Genomic DNA, 20,722 nt, shown 5'->3' on the forward strand with positions numbered 1-20,722 from the left:
AAGGAACAGCTCTTACCAGTGAATGAACACCCAGTAAAGGAACACTTAATTTTGGTTATTTTTTAATGCTCTTTATGAATTTGTAAGCCATACAAATATTTAAAAGGAAGCCTATTCTTGAAATTATAACATATAAATACTTGGAAAATGTTAACTTTTTTTTATAATCATGAATTGAAAATTAAAGAGTCAACATATTGACACATACTGTTCATTCACTGGAAAATCTATGCCCAGTAAAGGAACATGTCTATTCCCTCACTGGTTAGAAGTTGTTTTTCGTATTTTTAACATACTTTTGATGCGGAACATCACTAAAGGTACAAGAAAATTAAAGTTTATCTCTTATTTTCAATAACTTAGAAAAAAAACCGGTAAAGGAACACTTGCTCCTTCACTGGTTTTTCATCGTTTGATGATCCAGTGAATAAACACCCCCTTATTGCAGTACTTTATTATACTATGATGCTTAAAGAAAAGTAAAACGTAACTTCAATAGCTATATTTTGAATTCTCTTTTTCACAGTGAGAAAAATAAAACTATTGCATGCAATTAATTCCACTTCAGACATATAAATACAAACACTCACCTTATAATTTTTTCAAAGAAACAATGTGTTACAGAGATAATATCAAATTTAAAAATTTTTCCAGAGAAGTCTATTTGACCAGGTAATCCAAAACATTGCTAGATGACTTCCTATTGCTTGGCAGTAAGCTATTATTACCAATCAATCTAAAGAAAAACTTTCAAATTCGTATTTTTAATCAATATATATGAAATGTTCCTTCACTGGTTGGTATACCCGTTCTTAATTTTCAAAAGTAAAAATTTGTCAGCTGAAAAAAATAATTCTGCAATAGTAAAAAAAAATATATTAAAATTATTTTTTGTATTCATACAAATTAACATCTAAAATTAAATATTTAATAAATGAAATGAATGATAGTTAAATTAAAAAACTAAATAAAATTAACAATAAAATAAATTTGCATTCTAAGAGTAGAACTAAATTTTTACTAAAATTATAATTTAGATTTGAGCAATATAGCACAAAATATGATAACAATGGTAATTTATAATTTTCATAAATTATTTTTAAACTTACCTGAGGCATAGCTGAAGGAAATAATGGTTTTGATGGTGCCTGGGTGCTACCTGACACAGTTGATGGTGGCATTATAGGTGCACGGGGCATTCCTGGCGGCATCATTGGCATACCACTGTCAATAAGCATGCAATTAAAAATTATTAACTTTTTTAAAACTAGATTATCTGTTTAAATACACACACAATATATATACATGTATGCAAAAAAAATCACCTAAGTTTCTTTTATTTTAAAACTAAAAGCTTAAAATGTAGAAAATTCTTGCATTTAAGATAAATACTATAACCAGTTTCATGTTAAAATACATATGCCCAACAGTTATTGCCGCTAGCAATGATTAATTGTGGTAATAAGCATTAGTGGTTATTGATGTAATAGGTATCTAATATACTAATATAAAACCAACTCTAAAGGATTCCATATACTAGTACTGTAATATGCTAAGTATAAAGCAACCAGTTTTTTTATTTTCAAATTTTTTATTTTGTTATATTGGACTTTAATTATTTCTATAAATCGTACAATTTATGTTAATCTTAACGGTTATAGTAACTATTGATATTATTCGAGACAAAATCATGCTTCAGATTTTTTTTATATAGAATTAGAAGATTTTTTTAATTTGAAAAATGTTAAAGTCAAAATACTTCAAAACAAAATTAAACCCTGTTCCCTGATTCTTTGTATTAAAAAAAAATCCTTGATTTCTGTTTAGACTGATAAAATTTTAAGCTTTTAAGCCATCATGAAACTTTAAGCCAAAAAAGTTTTTTTTCTCCTCAGTGAGCAGAGGATATGTCTTTGGTTTAAAAAAAAAAATATGCACATTTACTGCATTACCAATTTGCATAGTTCACAATAGCAAGATGATATAACAATGAAAATAAAAAAACATATAAGAAAATGATAAAGCTTACCCAGGGGGCATAAATCCAGGAGGCATGCCTAAAGGAAAAGATACAGAAAGAGTATGAAAATTTAAATTCATTACATTGTATAAGAACATACACATTTAAAAAAATTTGTTTAATTTTTAAAAAAATAAAATAAAATGAGATGCACAATTGTACTGTTGACATCTTTGAATATGTTATCTGTTCCATGTAAACCTGCATTAACTATATATCGTATTTACCACCATGTATCTATAATAAAAATTAAAAAAATATTAACAAGGAATTAATAAAGTCACAGAATAATCGATCCCCCCCCCCTTCAAATCAAACTTAGATGATAGAAAGGTTAATCGCTGAGAATAAAAAAGTGTAAATATTATAACAGTATTATGCTTAAAATAGAAAGATAATCTAAAATAAATAATTCAACACACTAAATGGTAAGACATGTGATTACAGAGCAGATATTGCTACCAAAGAAGAAAAAAAAACTTAAAAGAATGCTTTTCTCTTTGTGGTTTAAAAGTATCTTTTTGAAATAGGGTGACCTGAGGTAATTCCTGATCAAAAAATGCAAACATCTATTTTGTGTAAAAACTATACAAGATAGAATTTTAATATTAACTGGAAGTTTGAGGGTTTATGAGATGAGTCCCATGCTACCTTCAATTGTTTGAAAATCTAATTAGAATTTAAAAGGTTTTAAATTTTTAGTGATCAGGAATTACTCCTTCTCTTGATCATTTCTGGGGTAATTCCTGATCACTTCTGGGGTAATTCCTGATCACTTCTGGGGTAATTACTGATCACATCTGGGGTAATTACTGATCACTTCTGGGGTAATTACTGATCACCAGTGTTTTATAGTAAAAGGGCTGTTTAAAAATAATTATACAATGGTAATTAACAAATAAGACATCAAGATCAAACAAATAAACCGAAAAGATATGTTTAAGTAGCTAATAAAACGATTTATTTAACAGCAAGAATAAAGATTAACACTTTAAATTTTCCAAAAATCTTTGCATCTTGCCATACATTTTAGGCAAGCAGCCAACTCATTCTCATGTTCTGCTGGAATATAAGAAAGAGTTCCTGCATGGGTTACTTTTGCTGGACTTTTTAACTTCATTAAGTGAACTTTGGCAAGAAGAATAGACTAGGAATAATAATGAAGCTTAATATTAATAGTGTTTTAAAGGAACAATACAGAACAAGTTTTGTTCCTTTTTAATAAATGCTTTAATTAAAAAAAATCTATTCAATTCTGTTTGTTTTATATGTTTTTTATTAAATGAGATTAATTTACTTTTGGAATTTGAGGCTTGTTTTTAAATGTTATTTTTATCTGATTATCTGCACTGATAAATCTTCACATCAAACTAGGAAGGAAAAAAAAGTCTTTATTCATGAAAGAAAAGTTATTGATCTTTTCATGAAAGGTTGAAATCTGCTCATTTTTAGTTATTAAACATTTTATCATTCAACCTATAAGTAAAAATTCTATAAAAACGACCTTAATTTCCTCTAATTTTTTTTTCATTAAAAAACTAATGTTTACCTTAAAGACTGATTATCCGGACTTGCCGAAGTTTCCACAAATCTGGATTATGAATTTTCACAGTATTTTGAATTCGAGATTTTGGTAGCCACCAAATACCAAAATTTAAAGGACATTCCTAAATGGTAAATAATTAATTTTCACCAGTAGGGTGGCCTAATTTTTAAAAATTTGCAGAGAATAAAGGATACTTCTCATATTTGTTAAACCATAATATGACCATTACTACTTTTCTACATCATCAATTACTGATATTATTAATGCTTAAAAATCTTAAAAAAGAAGTATTACCCTTTATTTTTATAAATATATTTCACCTTTTTAAACTTTATGATATGGCGGTTTTAAGAGTAAAACAGATTCTACATGAATCATCAAAAAAAGAAGAAAAAAAGATGAGAAATAGAAAGTAATTAAATGAATAAAAGCCCACCTTTATTTAAGCCAGAAGATGGTAAGTCTTAAAAGAAAAAGAAAGCACAGTTAAAAGAGTTATTTATATTAGTAGTATTTAGAAATAATACGGATAAAGAAAATGAGAATTAACTAGAAGAATAGAGAGCCAAAAATACACATAAAAACAGTACTTCTTGGTAATCCAGAGTGATATTTTGACTGTAAATATTAATTGATAACAAGAGAAGAACTTTTATTTTCACACTTTACTTTAGCAGGCCTTTTCTCTTGTAATTAATAAATTTTATTTTTGCATTTATATTTTTTAAAGCAATAAGATACATCAGGATAATAAATAAAGACAATAAAACTTTATTTTGCAAAAACAATTTAATAAATAAAAGTATAATTTCGATGTACTAGCAACAGCATGATACTATCAATTATTATCAATGTTGGGTTCCTATAAATTTTTCATAATTTGTTTTTCTATCTAATAAATAAATTTAAATTTATTATCTAAATAGATTAATTATACATTAAAAGATAAAATTATTATTTATACATTAACATACTAAACGATTAATTATACATTTGTAACTCATGTTAACTTTAAACAGAATTTAAACAATATTCATAATTTTATAGTAACAGCATTACGTTAATGTTCGTCCTCAATACTTTATTCTGTAGCTCACTTGCCTGCCCAAAAATGGTTGAACATTCTTATTATAGGTAGTGTCTTAATAGTATTAGTTTTATTCTAAAGATAAACAACATAAAGCTAGAATTTGATATAAAAAAAACCCCATTAAATCTCTATTTGTACATAGATCTTAATTTTTTTTAAAAANTTAGGTTAATTTATAAACTTAAAAATTATTCTAACAATGTACACACGTAAAATTAAGATAGAAGCAAGGTAAGACAAACCAGAAATGGTGCAAATCATAACACATTTGTCTTGCATAGAGTTAAAAACAAATTTTGTAATTACAGTTAAAATATATTTTATAGTTGTTCCACTTAATAAATATGAACTGTTATTTAAGAAAAGGCAATTAGCTATTTATAAGCTATTTTTTATACTATTTATAAGAAGAAATGACAATGATCAGGAATTACCCCAGTGATCAATAATTACCCCATTTGATATAGTTTCCTATTATCAATAATAATGTTTACAGTATATGTGAAGCAATTAAACAAAAGCTTACACTATTTTCATATCAAAGAAAAAGAAAGTAACTCAAAATATTTATTATTCAGAGAAGGAGGGGGATCTTTGCAGAAATGTGCACATTTTGAAACCCATCTTTGAAATGGAAAATACAGAAAGCAGTTTAAAAGATACTTATTTTGTTGGATTAAACAGAAAACTATTATCAAGTAAATGTAGTTATACTTTAGTAAAGTTACTCCAGAAACAGAGTGATTGTGAATTACCCCGGGTCACCCTACAATTAAGAACATAATGACAGATTTCAATTATAAGAGTATTAAAAACCGAGAAATAATTGTACCTAAGGTTACACTGTAAAATACTAGCGGAATATCCGTTGTTCCCACAGTGTGAATAAAATAAAGAAAATCATCAATAAATCAGTACTGAAAAACACTACCAAATCATGTATAAAACTGAAAAGCATATACCAACACAATTTATAAAGCTCAAATAAATTCAATTATTTCTTTTTATTTTATTTTTATTGATTGACCTTCTCAGTGGTTTTACGTTATCAAATAAAGTTTTAACAAAAATTTGTAGCTCATCGCATTAAAATCAGGGTTATGATGTTACTCAACCCAAAATAAACCCAGAAAGGAAGGCAGGTTTTAAAAAAACCTAGACTGATTTTTTCCCCTTCAGATCTGCATTTTATTATTAATGAATTAGCCATAGTAGCCATTTCTTATATTAAGATATTTTTATTTAAAGAGGGCAGACCTTGAGAAAATTCAAATAGAATAATATTTAATTTTCAAATATGAATACTAAAATACCTTTTCAGATAATATAATGTACTCTTTGGGGATGCCTACAAGATATTTACAATTCAATAATCAAGCCTACAAGATATTTACAATTAATAGGTAATATGCAATTTTTTTGTCAAAATAAATAATTATCTTTTGTTTTTCATTTTCTTTTTATTCTCCTGATTTGTTAGGGAAAAAAAATATCAGTGCGACAAGAGCAGTAAGAAAAAAAAACGAACTTTGGCAAGAAGAATAGACTAGGAATAATAATGAAGCTTAATACTAATAGTGTTTTAAAGGAACAATACCGAACAAGTTTTGTTCCTTTTTAATAAATGCTTAAATTAAAAAAATCTATTCAATTCCATTTGTTTTATATGTTTTTTATTAAATGAGATTAATTTACTTTTGGAATTTGAGGCTTGTTTTTAAATGTTACTTTTATCTGATTATCTGCACTGATAAATCTTCACATCAAACTAGGAAGAAGAAAAAAGTCTTTATTCATAAAAGAAAAGTTATTGATCTTTTCATGAAAGGTTGAAATCTGCTCATTTTTAGTTATTAAACATTTTATCATTCAACCTATAAGAAAAGATTCTATAAAAACGACCTTAATTTCCTCTAATTTTTTTTTCATTAAAAAACTAATGTTTACTTTAAAGACCGATTATCCGGACTTGCCGAAGTTTCCACAAATCCGGATTATGAATTTTCAAAGTATTTTGAATTCCAGATTTTGGTAGCCACCAAATACCAGAATTTAAAGGACAATCCCAAATGGTAAATAATTAATTTTCACCAGTAGGGTGGCCCAATTTTTAAAAATTTGCGGAGAATAAAAGGATACTTCTCATATTTGTTAAACCATAATATGACTATTACTACTTTTCTACATCATCAATTACTGATATTATTAATGCTTAAAAATCTTAAAAAAGAAGTATTACCCTATATTTTTATAATTATATTTTACCTTTTTAAACTTTGTGATATGGCTGTTTTAAGAGTAAAACAGATTCTACATGAATCATCAACAAAAAAAAGAAGAAGATGAGAAATAGAAAGTAATTAAATGAATAAAAGCCCACCTTTATTTAAGCCAGAAGATGGTAAGTCTTAAAAGAAAAAGAAAGCACAGTTAAAAGAGTTAGTTATATTAGTAGTATTTAGAAATAATATGGATAAAGAAAATGAGAATTAACTAGAAGAATAGAGAGCCAAAAATACACATAAAAAACAGTACTTCTTGGTAATCCAGAGAGATATTTTGATTGTAAATATTAATTGATAACAAGAGTAGAATTTTTATTTTCACACTTTACTTCAGCAGGCCTTTTCTCTTGTAATTAATAAATTTTACTTTTACATTTATCTTTTTTAAAGCAATAAAATACATCAGGATAATAAATAAAGACAATAAAACTTTATTTTGAAAAAAAATTTAATAAATAAAAGTATAATTTCAATATTCTAGCAACAGCATGATAATATCAATTATTATCAATGTTGTGTTCCTATAAATTTACCATAATTTGTCTTTTAATCTATTAAATATAAGTTTAAATTTATTAATTTATTATCTAAATAGATTAATTATACATTAAAAGATTAAATTATTAATGATACATTAACATACTAAAAAGATTAATTATACATTTGTAACTCATGTTAACTTTAAACGGAATTTAAACAATATTCGTAATTTTATAGTAACAGCATTGCGTTAATGTTCGTTCTCAATACTTTATTATGTAGCTCACTTGCCTGCCCAAAAATGGTTGAACATTCTTATTATAGGTAGTGTCTTAATAGTACAGTAGGGAACCGACTATCCGGAACGATCGGCACCATCGCTATTCTGGATAACTGATTTTTCCGGTTTTCTGAATCGTTCAAAAAGCTGTTTTTTTAATTGCTAAACCCAACTAAAAAAATAAATATTTGGAAATAATCTTAAAAAGAAAAAAAGATTAAGTAATACACTAATGATTAATTCCAAAATGATGGTTAGGTAAACATCTTTCAAAAAAGAAAGAAAAATCCTATAATCTTACGAGAAAAAAAATAATATTTTAAAAATGGCGGGAAAATTTACCGAATTTCGTTCCGGTTTTCTGATTTCCAGATACCGGGTTCCGTACTGTATTAGTTTTATTCAAAAGATAAACATAAAGCTAGAATTTGATATAAAAAAAAAAAATATTAAATCTCTATTTGTATATAGATCTAAAATTTTTTTTAAAAATAAAATTTAAAATGGAACAAATTAGAGCACTGTGTTACCTAAAACTTATAATGAAATTTTAAATAAATTCCTTACCCATTGGCATTGGCCCCATAGGTCCAAGTGGAGACTGTCCTGGCATCATGGGAAATCCCATACCAGGCATTCCTGGCATCATTCCAGGAATAGGTGGCATGCCAGGCATCATGCCCGGCATGGATGGCATTCCTGGCATAGTTGGTCCAGACGATTTGTCTGGAAGACCAGAGGAATCTTCATCATCCGAATTTCTAACCTCTACTGCGAATAGAAAAGTTCATATCAATACTTATTTAGAAAATAATTAAAATAAGGAAAAGGTTTTATAAACATTACTGCAAAATATAAGCAAATATGCATAAACACAATAAATTAAATTTGTTTAACCTACTTAAAGTGAAACAAGCTTAAGTCTAAATGTTTCCATCTTACTCAAGTAAAAATATAAAAGTACAGAAATTTCCAGTAAAGAGGCCGCAATATTGTACATGGGACGCCTATTTAAAAATTGCTGAATTTTTTTATTTATCACTACATGAGTTATTGTAAACACTACAATTTCATTTTTGGATACTATTAACAAGGCTCTCAAAATACTTTAACCAAAGAAAAAAAAGGAAAGAACAGTTTGTAGTTGAAAAGAAGACTTAAAAGGACCAATTAAAAAGGGAACTTAGGAAGAACATTTAGTTATAGAAACCACAATAAATTATTAATAGTTAGTCTTCTTGACAAAAATATTAAAAAATAATTAGCTAAGCAGAATTCATTTCGATGCAGAATCCTACTAACAAGATATAAAATGTATAATATAATGTAACAAGATATAAATGTACAGTAACTCAGTAATTTATTTTAAAAGTACACAGATTTTAAAAACTGCTTTGAAATTTTCAAAATTAAAGAAAGTTCTAATTTTTTTTTAAAATAAAAAGATTCGCAGATGAAAGATTGAATTAATTTATGTGTAAGTTTTCAAACCTTACTCATAATTATCACTTTATTCATNTATATATATATATTCTAATCAGAATCTAAAATTTTCTATTTAAGAGTTTTTCAGATTGATTTTTAAATTAAACCTTTTAGAGAAATATTTAAATTTTTTACGATTATTGAATTGCGAATCAGAATAATTTCTATTAATTGATTCAAAGAAAAAAATTGAAATTTTTGAAACAACTAATATCTATCATGTAAGAATCTTTATTTTCTAAAAATAGTAAATGATCTCTAAGTCACTAATAAAATTTCTTGCTTGAAAAATTTAATTAATTAGTTCTTTTTTCTTTTATTCTATTGCCCTTGAAATTCAGAAACAACGAATCAGATAGAACAGAGAAGATACTTCAATCACTTTTCCAAGCTTAGTTTCCAATGGTTTTTATTTTAAAAACAATCTTTTAACATTATATTACTACCACTCATGAATTTTTACATCTTGCTTTATTTAAAAACTAATTCATCTCCTTTTTTTTAAAATATTTTTTCAATAACATTTACAAAAGATATACTCACCTTTATTGTCACCCTGTCTCATCATTTCATGCATTCGAACATCATCCTCAGGGATGCCTTCCATTCCATATATCTCAACATCTACACTATTTCTGGAGGTTAGTGCATTAGGCACTTTTTCAATAGCTTCTTTATGTACCTAAACAAATTTAGCACATTAAATTAAATGCCATTCAAACTAATTTAAAATGATCTTCATAAATATATTTACCTGCATACAATGAATAGCTAAACCAGGTCCCGTGAAAAGCTTCTTGAAACATATATGGCATTTGAAATGTTTTGCTTTTTGATGCTGAATTAAAATTTTTTCATCTTCAAATTCTCTATTGCAATACCTTTTAAAAAACTTAAGGAAAATACAATTTTACAAATAAATTTTGATCTATATCAATGAAGACAGTATCTCAAAAAAGAACTATGAGTATTGTTTTAAGTCAAAATAATTCTTTTGCAAACACTGCAGAACTAATTAACTATAATTATGTAATTTTTATGTTTGAAATTTTATACTATAATCGAACAAAAATTCTTCATAAAATCATGTAGTAGTTCATTTCATTTATATAATTCAATCTAATAATAGTTAACTACAACTGCCAAGGCACTACAAAATTTCTGTGGTTTCAAAACTTTAAAAAATTAATATTTTACAGAGGGATAATGCTTTTGTCTGAAAAGTTCCTCTTCCTGTGGAGAAATTTTTAAAAAAAAACTGATAAAAATAAGAATTTATTCTATTATGCCGAATTTTATTTATTTATTAGTTTGTTTTTTGTATTATTATAGACACCGCTTTCTCCAAAATTGCGACATGGAGGAATGGCAAAACTGCACAGCAACTCCTTTAATCGACATATATAGTACGTTTACATTATAACAAATCTTATAATACCAATATGGTTTGTTTGATAAGTGATTTCATTTCCTATTGATGAGACTTGGGTTCGAATTCCCATATTAATTCATATACTGCTCTAGGTTGTCACTGATAACAGTTCCGACATACAATACCTCCATTGGTAGAGGGATCATGTGCGAGAATAATCTTGCCCTCGAGCTAACCATGGAGTATTTTCAAGTTTTTTTTAATACAAATGTAAAGAAAATGTGAGCTTGTTTAAATTCTGATGTCCTCCATGAAAGTGAATTTGTTGTAAAACTTTACCAAGAAGTTTCCCTTGTACTCCAAGTTCGGTTCAAAATAGCAAAACCACGGGTTTTAGTGCTAAAAGCAAAAATCCTCTGCATGAATTAAAACCAGTACTAAAATAAATGCCTTAAGTCTTGCAATAAATTAATCTTATTACATTTTCTCATTATTATTTATTTACTTATTTTTTGATAAAGCGTAAATTCTATTTATTTATTTAGCAAGAATTTTGTATGGAATGAAAAAGAAAAATATTCTCATTTAATCATTTAGAATTAACATCTTTTTTTGTAAATGTACATACATTGCAAGGTTTATTTCCCTTATCTTTCTTTTTCATTAGTAGATTGACGACAAATACAGATTAAATTTAATATGTTTTAAATCTTAAAAAAACCCATTAAAAAAATTCTCAAAATAAGAAATAAAGATTGTAATTTTCTTGGAAATTTTTTGCAACGTATAAAAAAACTAGTTCAGTGTAATTTTAATAAACTTTTTAAATGTGAAAATACTTATTCTTTAAACTAAAATTTCCTTTCGTATTTTTATAAATTAAAACACAGTGAAAGCTTGATATATTGAGATTCATATTGCGAGATGTCCGATATTACTTCAAAACATTATTATTTAAGATACAAAAATTTGTTGTTTATAACGAGTTTAAAAAAAAAACTAGCTTTCTGCAATAGCGGCAAAAATTTGTTTGAGGAAAATGCATTTTTCTATAATTAAAATTAATGAAAGAATACAAATTGGAAGACGTTTTTATTTATTCATATCAGATATTAATATTGAAATTATACTGGATTAATATTGAATTTCCTCCTCCAATCATAATCCTTTAAGTTATCAAAGCATATATATGTGGATAACCACCAGCTAAATTACCTTTCTATATAAATATTAAAAAATATTTTGCTATTATCAGCAATATTGACATATACGTCAAATGAATGTTCAGTGCACAAAAAATAAATGGACCCCCATCAGAATTAATTTTGATCTAAAGTTCGGATCTTCATGTTCTAGGACTCATTCATAATGGTTCGAGAGGGTGATGTCTAATATACTAATTAATCAGAGCAAACGATATTTTAAGTTATCAAATTAGACCTAAAAACGTACTTTCTCTGATTAAGCATACCTTTTTTCGACAAATTCGGATTTCTGACACCCAAAATATAGTAGCTACAATCTGGAAATATTGTTTTAATAGTTTTTTCAGGAGCACATTTGAAAGTTTGGACCCTTTAATGTTAACTTCAGTTTTTGCGTATTTCATTATAACCCAAATTTTNTGCTGGGAGATTTTTATTTAATATTTAAAGTGGCAGAAGCATTTAGACAGTTAACTTTAAATTTTTCTTAAATATAATTTTAAAATTGTGACCACTACTATATTAAAAATAATTAAGCAATAATGGGAAGGCACGACTATTAAATTACTCACTAATGAAAAATATACCACATCTTTACAGTAACTAATTCAAGAAAAAACTTACTTCTACTTCTTTCAAGAATCGCGACATTGGATTTTAAAATCGCGTGAATATGTATCACAATATTGCATTTTAAAATCGCGATAATATGAATCGTGATTTTGGATTTTAAAATCACACGAATATTAATCGTGATTTTGGATTTTAAAATCACACGAATATTAATCGCGATTTTGGATTTTAAAATCACGTGAATATGAATCACATTGTTGGATTTTAAAAACACGAAAATATAAATTGCGATATTGAATTTTTATATCGCGCAATTCCGAATTAAGAATTGTGATGCATTATTTTTAGATCACGTGAATACGAATCGTAATGAGTAATTTTTAAACAGCGTACAAATAAGAAAAACGATATCTGATAATACAACTGCGTGATAACGAATCGCAATATTGGATTCAAAAATGAGTACATATGAATCGCGATGTTGGGTTTTAACAATGCTTAAATACAAATCACGATATTGGATTTTTAATTTGAGTGAATAGGAATTGCTAGTACGGCTTTTAAATCGCAACACGTAACTTTTAAATCAGTTAAATACGAAAATCGGTGATTGATATTAAAATCGCCTGATTAAAAATCGCGATTTTAGCAGATTCCGGCGCAGTTCCTAATATTTAAAATTCCGAAAATCAGTCAAACAAAAGAAATCAAATATTGGCGGTCGGAAACAAAACGATTCGACTCCTTTCCACTCTATAGCGGAAGTCGCGATAATCCGACTATAGTTCGGAAGGCTTGGGTTCTCTAATTGGACTCCCCAAAAATTTTAGTTTTTGGAACATGGTACAAAATTTTAAAAATTGGGAGAAGAAAGCGGATTTCCGCTTTTTCGCGGAAGTCTTTCATCCCTGTAAAAGTCGAAAAACTTAAGAAATGTAAGGTATACTATTTTTTCATAATTTGAAAGAATGCAATTTTAAAAGTCAAAATACAAATTCGGTCAAATAAATCCTGAGAAATAAAAAAAAAACTCGTATTTTTCAAAAATTTGGTCCCCTAACTCCTTAATTTTTTGTGACTTAGAATTCATAACTATAAAAGCAAATTTAAATCAAAGAGGAAAGAATGTTTCATGTTGATATGTGATGAACAATAATTTAATAACTGTGTGAAAGGTTATTCGTTGCAGGCGTATGCCAATGTGTAAAATGCTTCTGCAGGGCGAAACAGAAATCTTGGTGGAAAACCTGCTTCCAGCTCTGAAGAGAAAGGAAAACAAAGGCAGACAAACAACAACCATAAAGTAGCAGTTTTTTTTTCCAAATGTAAGTTAATATTTGCTTCTCCGACGCAAATTTAAAATTCGTAAATTGAAAAAATCATTACAAATTTTAGCTATTTTGTTTGTTTTATATTTTATGCCGATGGACTAGCTCTTTTTCTCAAATGGAGAAATTAGCATTTTGCCGAACATAGATGTACCCTTTAAAAGCATCTGAAAAGAAAAAGGAATCATAAAGAGAAATTTTAAAAGTCTATTTGCATTATTTACAATACATATTAACATCAAGTCCTATGACTAAAATAGCCTTTTTTTTGCCAGTAAAATTATGCTATATAACAATTAAAAAAAAATTGAATTTTATAATTTAATAAGCATAACTATATTGCGAAGTTCATTCAAAACGAGGCATGATACCTTTAGTTAGAATACGTGGATGCAAAAGATGTTCTTATAACTTTATTTTCAATACAATAAAATGATATAAAAGTCAATTGATGCATACAAAAATAACATTTTCATATCAAAATATTCCTTTAATTTTTGGATAAATGCGCATGAATTTTTATTGTTGAATAATTTTTGCGTTATGAGAGTAAGAAGCATAAAAATTTTTTGGAATAGCGGTGACTGCTAACTATTTTTCTTTATTACAGAAGTAATTTTTAAGCTTACAATGTGTGGTAAATTGCACCATTCAGTGCAAAATACAACGATAACAGAAAAAAAATGCAATTTAAATTAACATTAAAATGAATCTGCACATTATAGTATCAATATTAGTGATTTTAGATTCTTAAAAACACACTTGAAAAAAATGTGAAGTATAAAATTCGATTTAATTTAAATATTTTGAATTAATTTGTCTGAGCCCACCTGAGACTTGACCCCTTGTCGGACAAAGTCTGGAGGATATTTCCGTATCGTCAACTGTAGCGCCAACTACATTAGCCAAGGTACCAAATAGATTTTAAACTTGCTAATTTTTAAAAAAAACAACAACATGATGATGTTGGCATGGGGGTGGTTGCGAGTTATAGCTTTCAAGTTGGTTCCTATCTGGGATGGGATTTTTTTAGTTTCTCGCGGGTCACCGCCCGGAAGTTTCCAGGACCTGGCGATTATTCTGCCACAGATCTCTCCAAAGTCTGGCGCCATTCTTGCAGGAAAAAAAACATATTTTTTTAAAAAATATTTTACCCTTTGACCCGTTGACAAAGGTAGATACAGGGACGGTTTCCGTATCATGATTTGCAGCAGAATAATCGTCATGTCTTGTTAACTTCCGGGCAGTGGCTCACGAGAAACTAAAAAATCACAGAAGGGGACAACTGGAAGGGCATAACTTGTGGCAACATTCGGTCAAAAATCTACATGTTTTTTTTATAAAACAATTTGCAAGTTTAAAATCCATTTAGCACACTTGGAATTGTGGTTGGTGCAACAGATCAAGATATGGAAAGCTCTATCTAGCAGTTGTAAAGATATGGAAAGCTCAAGATAAGGAGACGAATATACACCTTGCATTATTTTTAGTGTAAAAAAAAGTAACATTTTATATTTTAGGCATAACGCTCCATCAAATTAAAATATGTTAATTCTTTGAAGAAGAAAAAAAACAAGAAATACTTTAATATAACTCAAGATATTCAAAAATATTACTACGTTCAATTAAGAAGAAATATTTCATCAAAAAGGATACCAACACCATGGCTTTGAGGGCTTCTTTTTCTTTCGACCCATATTTTAGTATATAGAATAAAAATAAATAAGTTAAAGGCAATAGAAATACGCAAAAAGTATTTACTCTTTAACTTTTAAATAATATTGTAACTTATCTGTATTTAATATTAATTTTATTAACAAACATTAAAACCTGAGATACAAATAACTTCAACACATCGCATCGTCACCAAAAAAGGGAATTAAAAGTAAAAATTAGGCAGTGGCTATTCAGCCGGCATATGCCAAAATAAATTTTACTTAGCCGTTGTTCGGTCTAATTCGCGATCGCAACGCTCGAATACGCCATCTGGGGAGAAAAACCAATTCCATGTCGTAGCTCCGCCCCCTCCATCACTTATTCCTTCAGTTGCTTGTAAGTCTCGAAGAGAGTCGGACGTGCTAACTGGTTCTAGTATCTCAAATTATCATGAGTCGAATAATAGTTAGAAAAAATATAAATAAGTTAGATAAATCGTACTGTTGTGTACCTCGTTGTTCTAGGTACGCTTTTAAAAATCCTTCTGTTAGTTTTCACATATTTCCAAAGATTTCTGACGGAAAAAGACGCCAGCAATGGATACACGTGTTACGCATTGGAAAGGATGTCAGTTCTGGAATGCGAGTATGTAGTCAACACTTTAAAGCTTCAGACTTCATTTGTCCTGGTAAGTAAATTACTTTAATAAGCTTGCCCTTTCTTCATTTCAATTTTATGCATAATTTAAGATATACTGGGAGGCTCCGCCCCCTGCTCGCCAACCCCTGAAATATCATCGGTTTTATTGATACATACTTACGTACGTATTAGCGTTTTATATAATATAGATAATGCATTCGTAAACAAGGGTAGATGTGTGTTGAATTGGCTTTTGATTTAACATTCCAAGGTTCGCATGATTTGTGTGTTATATTTTTATCTATTTTTGAAATCTTTATAAACGAACGTTTTTAAATCAGTACAGCTATGCATTTGTTGATTACTACAGTAATCAAACAGATTCATTTTCAAGTGACGATAAGAAAGTAATCAGTAAAAGTAATTTATGTCAATAAGAGAGTAATAAGTTTACTATTTTATAAAAGAGAATTTCGTATTTAGAAGACAATATATGTCCAGTGTTCCACAATTTGAGATTGAGCTTATTGTAATTCAATTTATTTACAAGATGTATGCAACCCAAGTAGCACAGAAACATCGATCTATACCGTGGCCGTTCCTATCAATATTTTGAAAGCGGAGAAATATAGATACTGTGAGCAAGTTATTGAATGAATTCCGTCAATGAAACTTTAAAAGTATTTTTCTTAAAACGCTCTATATTAAATATATTTTAGTTCCAAAGTTCAAAATATTTGTTAGAACGATAAAAATGAGTAAAATTTCTTTATACTTGCTCACATTAGTGAAAGTAAAAAATAGAATTCCGTGAAAACGATATTGAACGGGATTGGAAGGTGAAGCGAACTTAATATTGTTATCAACAAAGTTAATCGATATGAACGCTTGTCACGTGATCTTCAGCTCTGACGTCACGCTTTACGATTTGTTTTGTGTTCAGCATGTTATATCTCCTACTAAAAACATAATATTGTCGTCAAAAGTCACGTTACTGATTCAATTTAGGTAAGCAAAGTTTATTCATCTTCTATTTACTTGTATAAACTCTATTAATATTGTGTCAGGTCTTCATTTCTAATTGCAATGTTTAACTTTTATACTTAGGTTAAGCCTACATTACCAGAAGAACATTCCATTATAAAAAATCATATGTAGCTGGTTTTGAATTATAATTAAGTTAGTAGTTTTTAACTTTTCGTTAATTTTAAATATTATTATCGGAATAATTTCTAATTAATGACGTAAATTCATTGTCAAAGTTGTTTGTTCAGAATCGTTTACTTGTTGGCTGGGATGTTAAATGTTATGTTTTACAATCTATCTAATTTTTATTAAATAAATTCACTAGCTTCGTAAATAATTTTTTATACGATGAAATGTTTCTAATGTAATTTATTGTGTGAACAAGGTTCATAGCATTGTAGTTATGAGTGTATAAATACTTTTCATAAAAATTAAGTCTGTCAACGTTAATTCTGTGTGCTTATTAACAGTTAATTCGTTTTAAAACATGCAAAATTGTGCTCAAAGTATACATAATTTATCAAAATATTCATGTAAGTGAATTGTAGTAAAAGGTTATATAGATTTTATAATTATGTCTAAAAGTAAGATAAGCCATATGAAAATATTAAACAATTTTAAAAAAAGAAATAAGTTAAACTTTTCAATTTCTGAAAACAATGATATTCTATTTACCTAAATTTAATCAAGTCTTGTAATATAATTCTCTAAATAAAAGTTCTTAATATATAAGATTTAGTTTATGGTACAAGAATGATTGTAATTCGTTACTACTACAATTTTTTTTTTTAAATGTGTTGGATATCAAGTAAGGTATGTGCTATGTATAAAGTATGATATGTGTTTCTTATGTTACAAGAGTATACTAAAGGAAAATTAAACTTGACACTAAAGGCTCAAAATCAAAGAAATTTTTATGTTTATTTAAACTTCTTTAAAGAATTTTTTGTTTGCTGAAAATAATAATAAAAATTTATAGATAAAAAAGGGAAATTTAAATGTCAAAAATAATATCAAAATGTGTTAATATACAAAATATTAAAGCTGTTCACTTTTTTTTTATCTTTAAAATAACTTTAAAAACTGAAGTATAATTTGGATAAGAGTGCACCAACTAAAACTTATAAGTTTCTAAGATTATGATTAGAAAATATTGGTCAAAGCTTTTCTAATTAAATATTTTATTGTTTTTCAGGCTTTGAAAAAACCCGGGGGAAATTGGGTTTTTTCATTTAGTGCTCATAAACTTTTAAGTTTTACTGTATAAATATTTTTATTTATTAATTTTGCAGGATCTCAGAGAATGAAGGATCTCAATTTTTCACAAAAGAGGTACCTCTCAGAAAAACCAAGACAGACCAGGTATTTATATATATTTATAGATATATATATGTATATATATATATACATACCTGCCAACTCTCCCGGATTTTGCGGGAGATTTTATTTTCATTTTTAAAGTGGTAGTAAATATATACTATTTTTACTTTTATAAATTTAATTTTTAAATGATTTTGATCACCACTATTCTTACAAAAATTAAGCTTATATATTAATATGCGTTGCTATCATAGTTGTCAACTTAATTTTTTTCAAATACAACGTATTTGTTTGCTTAAAATTGAAGTTTTAATTCCATTTTTATACCACTGGGAAAAATGATAATGGAAGGGATTAAAAGTTGGCAGGTCTGTATATATATATAACATAACAGGTCTATGTGTGATTCTTATTAAATAGGATTATAACTTAGCTGTGATTCATTCTAAAATATTAATGTGTAGAAATTATTTTGTAATGTCTTATCTTATACTGATATCTATTTACAATATATATATCAAGTAGAAATGTTATATTTTGATGTGATAATTTGTTACTGTTTTATCTTATTCTTAATGCCTTCATGTAAATGATTAGAATTTATTTAGAGAAGGAGTGCACTTGTTTATTTATACCACTATCAGTAATTTAATGAATAAATGTCAGACAGTTCTTTCATTGTGTTGCAATTTCACCAACATAGGTATATAATTCGCTCTACTCAGCCTTTTAGCTATTAAGTAAATAAATAAATTATAACATCAGACTATTTTGTATTCTTGTCACCGAACAGAGCAATTGCAAGATGAGAAAACTAGTATAAATTTAGGAGCCTCGAGTAACATTTTGTATTTTGAATATTTTTTCCTCATTTATTTTTCATGAAAAATTTGCATGTTATTATATTTAAAAAAGTATATTTAGTTTATGTATTAGTAAATGTATATAGTTTTCATTTTTTGTAAATTAACTTGGTGTTTTTATAAAATACTTAATCATATTATTAGCAATAAGAACACATTTATAAAACTGCACATACTTAATCTCTTGTATTTGTTATTTTAGTGACTAAGATGTGTAACTGTGTGTTAGAAAATCAAGAGGAGATTAAATAGTTAAGAAAGGAAATTAAAGAAATGAAGGCTCTGAAAAAGAGAAAGATAATTCAACATCTGTTCTTTTAGAATTACCAAGAGGTATTGAGTTCCCGTTTTCTTCGGATGGTGATCTTAATCAATTAGAGGAAAAGTTGAAAGAAGATAAGAATTTACAGTTTGCTTGTAAGTTACCTTATTGTAATTATTTTTGTGATTGAGTTATTCAATGGTATTATAATCAGAGCTCATTCTAGGCAGGGTAAACAGGGTGCAGCACCCTGCTACCCTTTTAGTCAAAAGAATCCACCCTGTTGCCCCCCCCCCTGAAGTAAATTAGTACCTTGATATAATAGACTCCATAACCTTTTTGCCCTTTCTTTCCTCAACCCTTCTTTGTTTTCTCCCCAAACTCTTCTATGGATTTCTTAAACTTTTGTTACTTTCAACTCCTTTTATTTAGTTTGTCATTGCTGTCAATACATAGGAATACATTTATATGGGAAAGGAAAGATAGCCATCACACCCCTTGTTGCACTTGTCATTGAAAGTTTGCAGTTACTTCCACTACCATTAAATCATAACTACAGAAACTTAAAAACATACATTTATTATTTTATTAATATATGCATGCATTTTAAATTTAATTACTAAGCTACTAAATAAATTACTACCCATTAACTCAATATATATGTTAATTTATTAATAAAAATTAGTAATTAATATGATTGCTTTGCTACTTTTAATAAAGTAAAGAAAAAAAAAATCTTTTACTAATTGACAATGTTTTTTAATAGAACGTGCAAAGCCCATAGAAAGAAATTATTGCCTTTTTAGAATAATAATGCCCTTTTCTTAAACTTTTGCACCCTGCCCTTTTTTCTCCATAGAAAGCATTTTATTAAAAATGGAGCTATTATTATTATGATCAAAAAAATTACAATTGCTCATTGGATCCTTTGGTATAGGAACCTTTGCTCTAAAGTATAGACCAGTGAATCTTAACCTTTTCAAACCTTGCTGTCCCCTTAAAACGGAAAAAAGAATTTCACCATCTTATTTGTTCTGTACTTGAGGGTGTATGGAGAGTTTAAATGATTATTCTATATAGACCGGACAATAAATCAATGCATCTCAAAATATCTACGTAACACATATATCGGCAGGCCGATATAATGACTTTTATTTTAGATGATGCATCAGAAATCTGATTTAAGCAATTGATAGTTACTTTCATTTTAGGGGATGTATCAGCTGCGGAGTTGTTGATGGCATCTATTTTACTTATTTTTAGCAACTGTACAGTCCGCAAAAAAAAAAAAC

General features: G+C 27.5%; 1 protein-coding gene and 1 long non-coding RNA gene across 2 annotated transcripts in view; one reads left to right on the forward strand and one right to left on the reverse strand.

Annotated features, from left to right (window-relative positions):
* Positions 1-15,635, reverse strand: part of LOC107441833 (BUB3-interacting and GLEBS motif-containing protein ZNF207-like) — a gene marked incomplete at its 3' end in the record, with an annotated part of 19,498 nt that extends 3,863 nt beyond the window's left edge. The window contains exons 1-7 of the mRNA XM_071186569.1: positions 15,321-15,635; positions 9,941-10,067; positions 9,730-9,868; positions 8,269-8,472; positions 7,037-7,063; positions 2,030-2,057; positions 1,110-1,224 (exon numbers count right to left, since the gene is read on the reverse strand). Of these exons, the coding sequence (XP_071042670.1) occupies positions 1,110-1,224; positions 2,030-2,057; positions 7,037-7,063; positions 8,269-8,472; positions 9,730-9,868; positions 9,941-10,067; positions 15,321-15,361 (681 nt within the window). The remainder of the gene's footprint in view (positions 1-1,109; positions 1,225-2,029; positions 2,058-7,036; positions 7,064-8,268; positions 8,473-9,729; positions 9,869-9,940; positions 10,068-15,320) is intronic.
* A 998-nt stretch (positions 15,636-16,633) lies between these two features.
* Positions 16,634-19,635, forward strand: LOC122272671 (uncharacterized). Its single transcript, XR_006227203.2, has 3 exons — positions 16,634-16,967; positions 18,278-18,347; positions 19,371-19,635. It is a non-coding gene; the product is annotated as an uncharacterized lncRNA (long non-coding RNA).
* Positions 19,636-20,722: the final 1,087 nt, after the last annotated feature.

Source organism: Parasteatoda tepidariorum, chromosome 1 (genome assembly GCF_043381705.1).
Source record: "Parasteatoda tepidariorum isolate YZ-2023 chromosome 1, CAS_Ptep_4.0, whole genome shotgun sequence".
In the NCBI taxonomy this organism is placed as follows: Eukaryota; Metazoa; Arthropoda; class Arachnida; order Araneae; family Theridiidae; genus Parasteatoda; species Parasteatoda tepidariorum.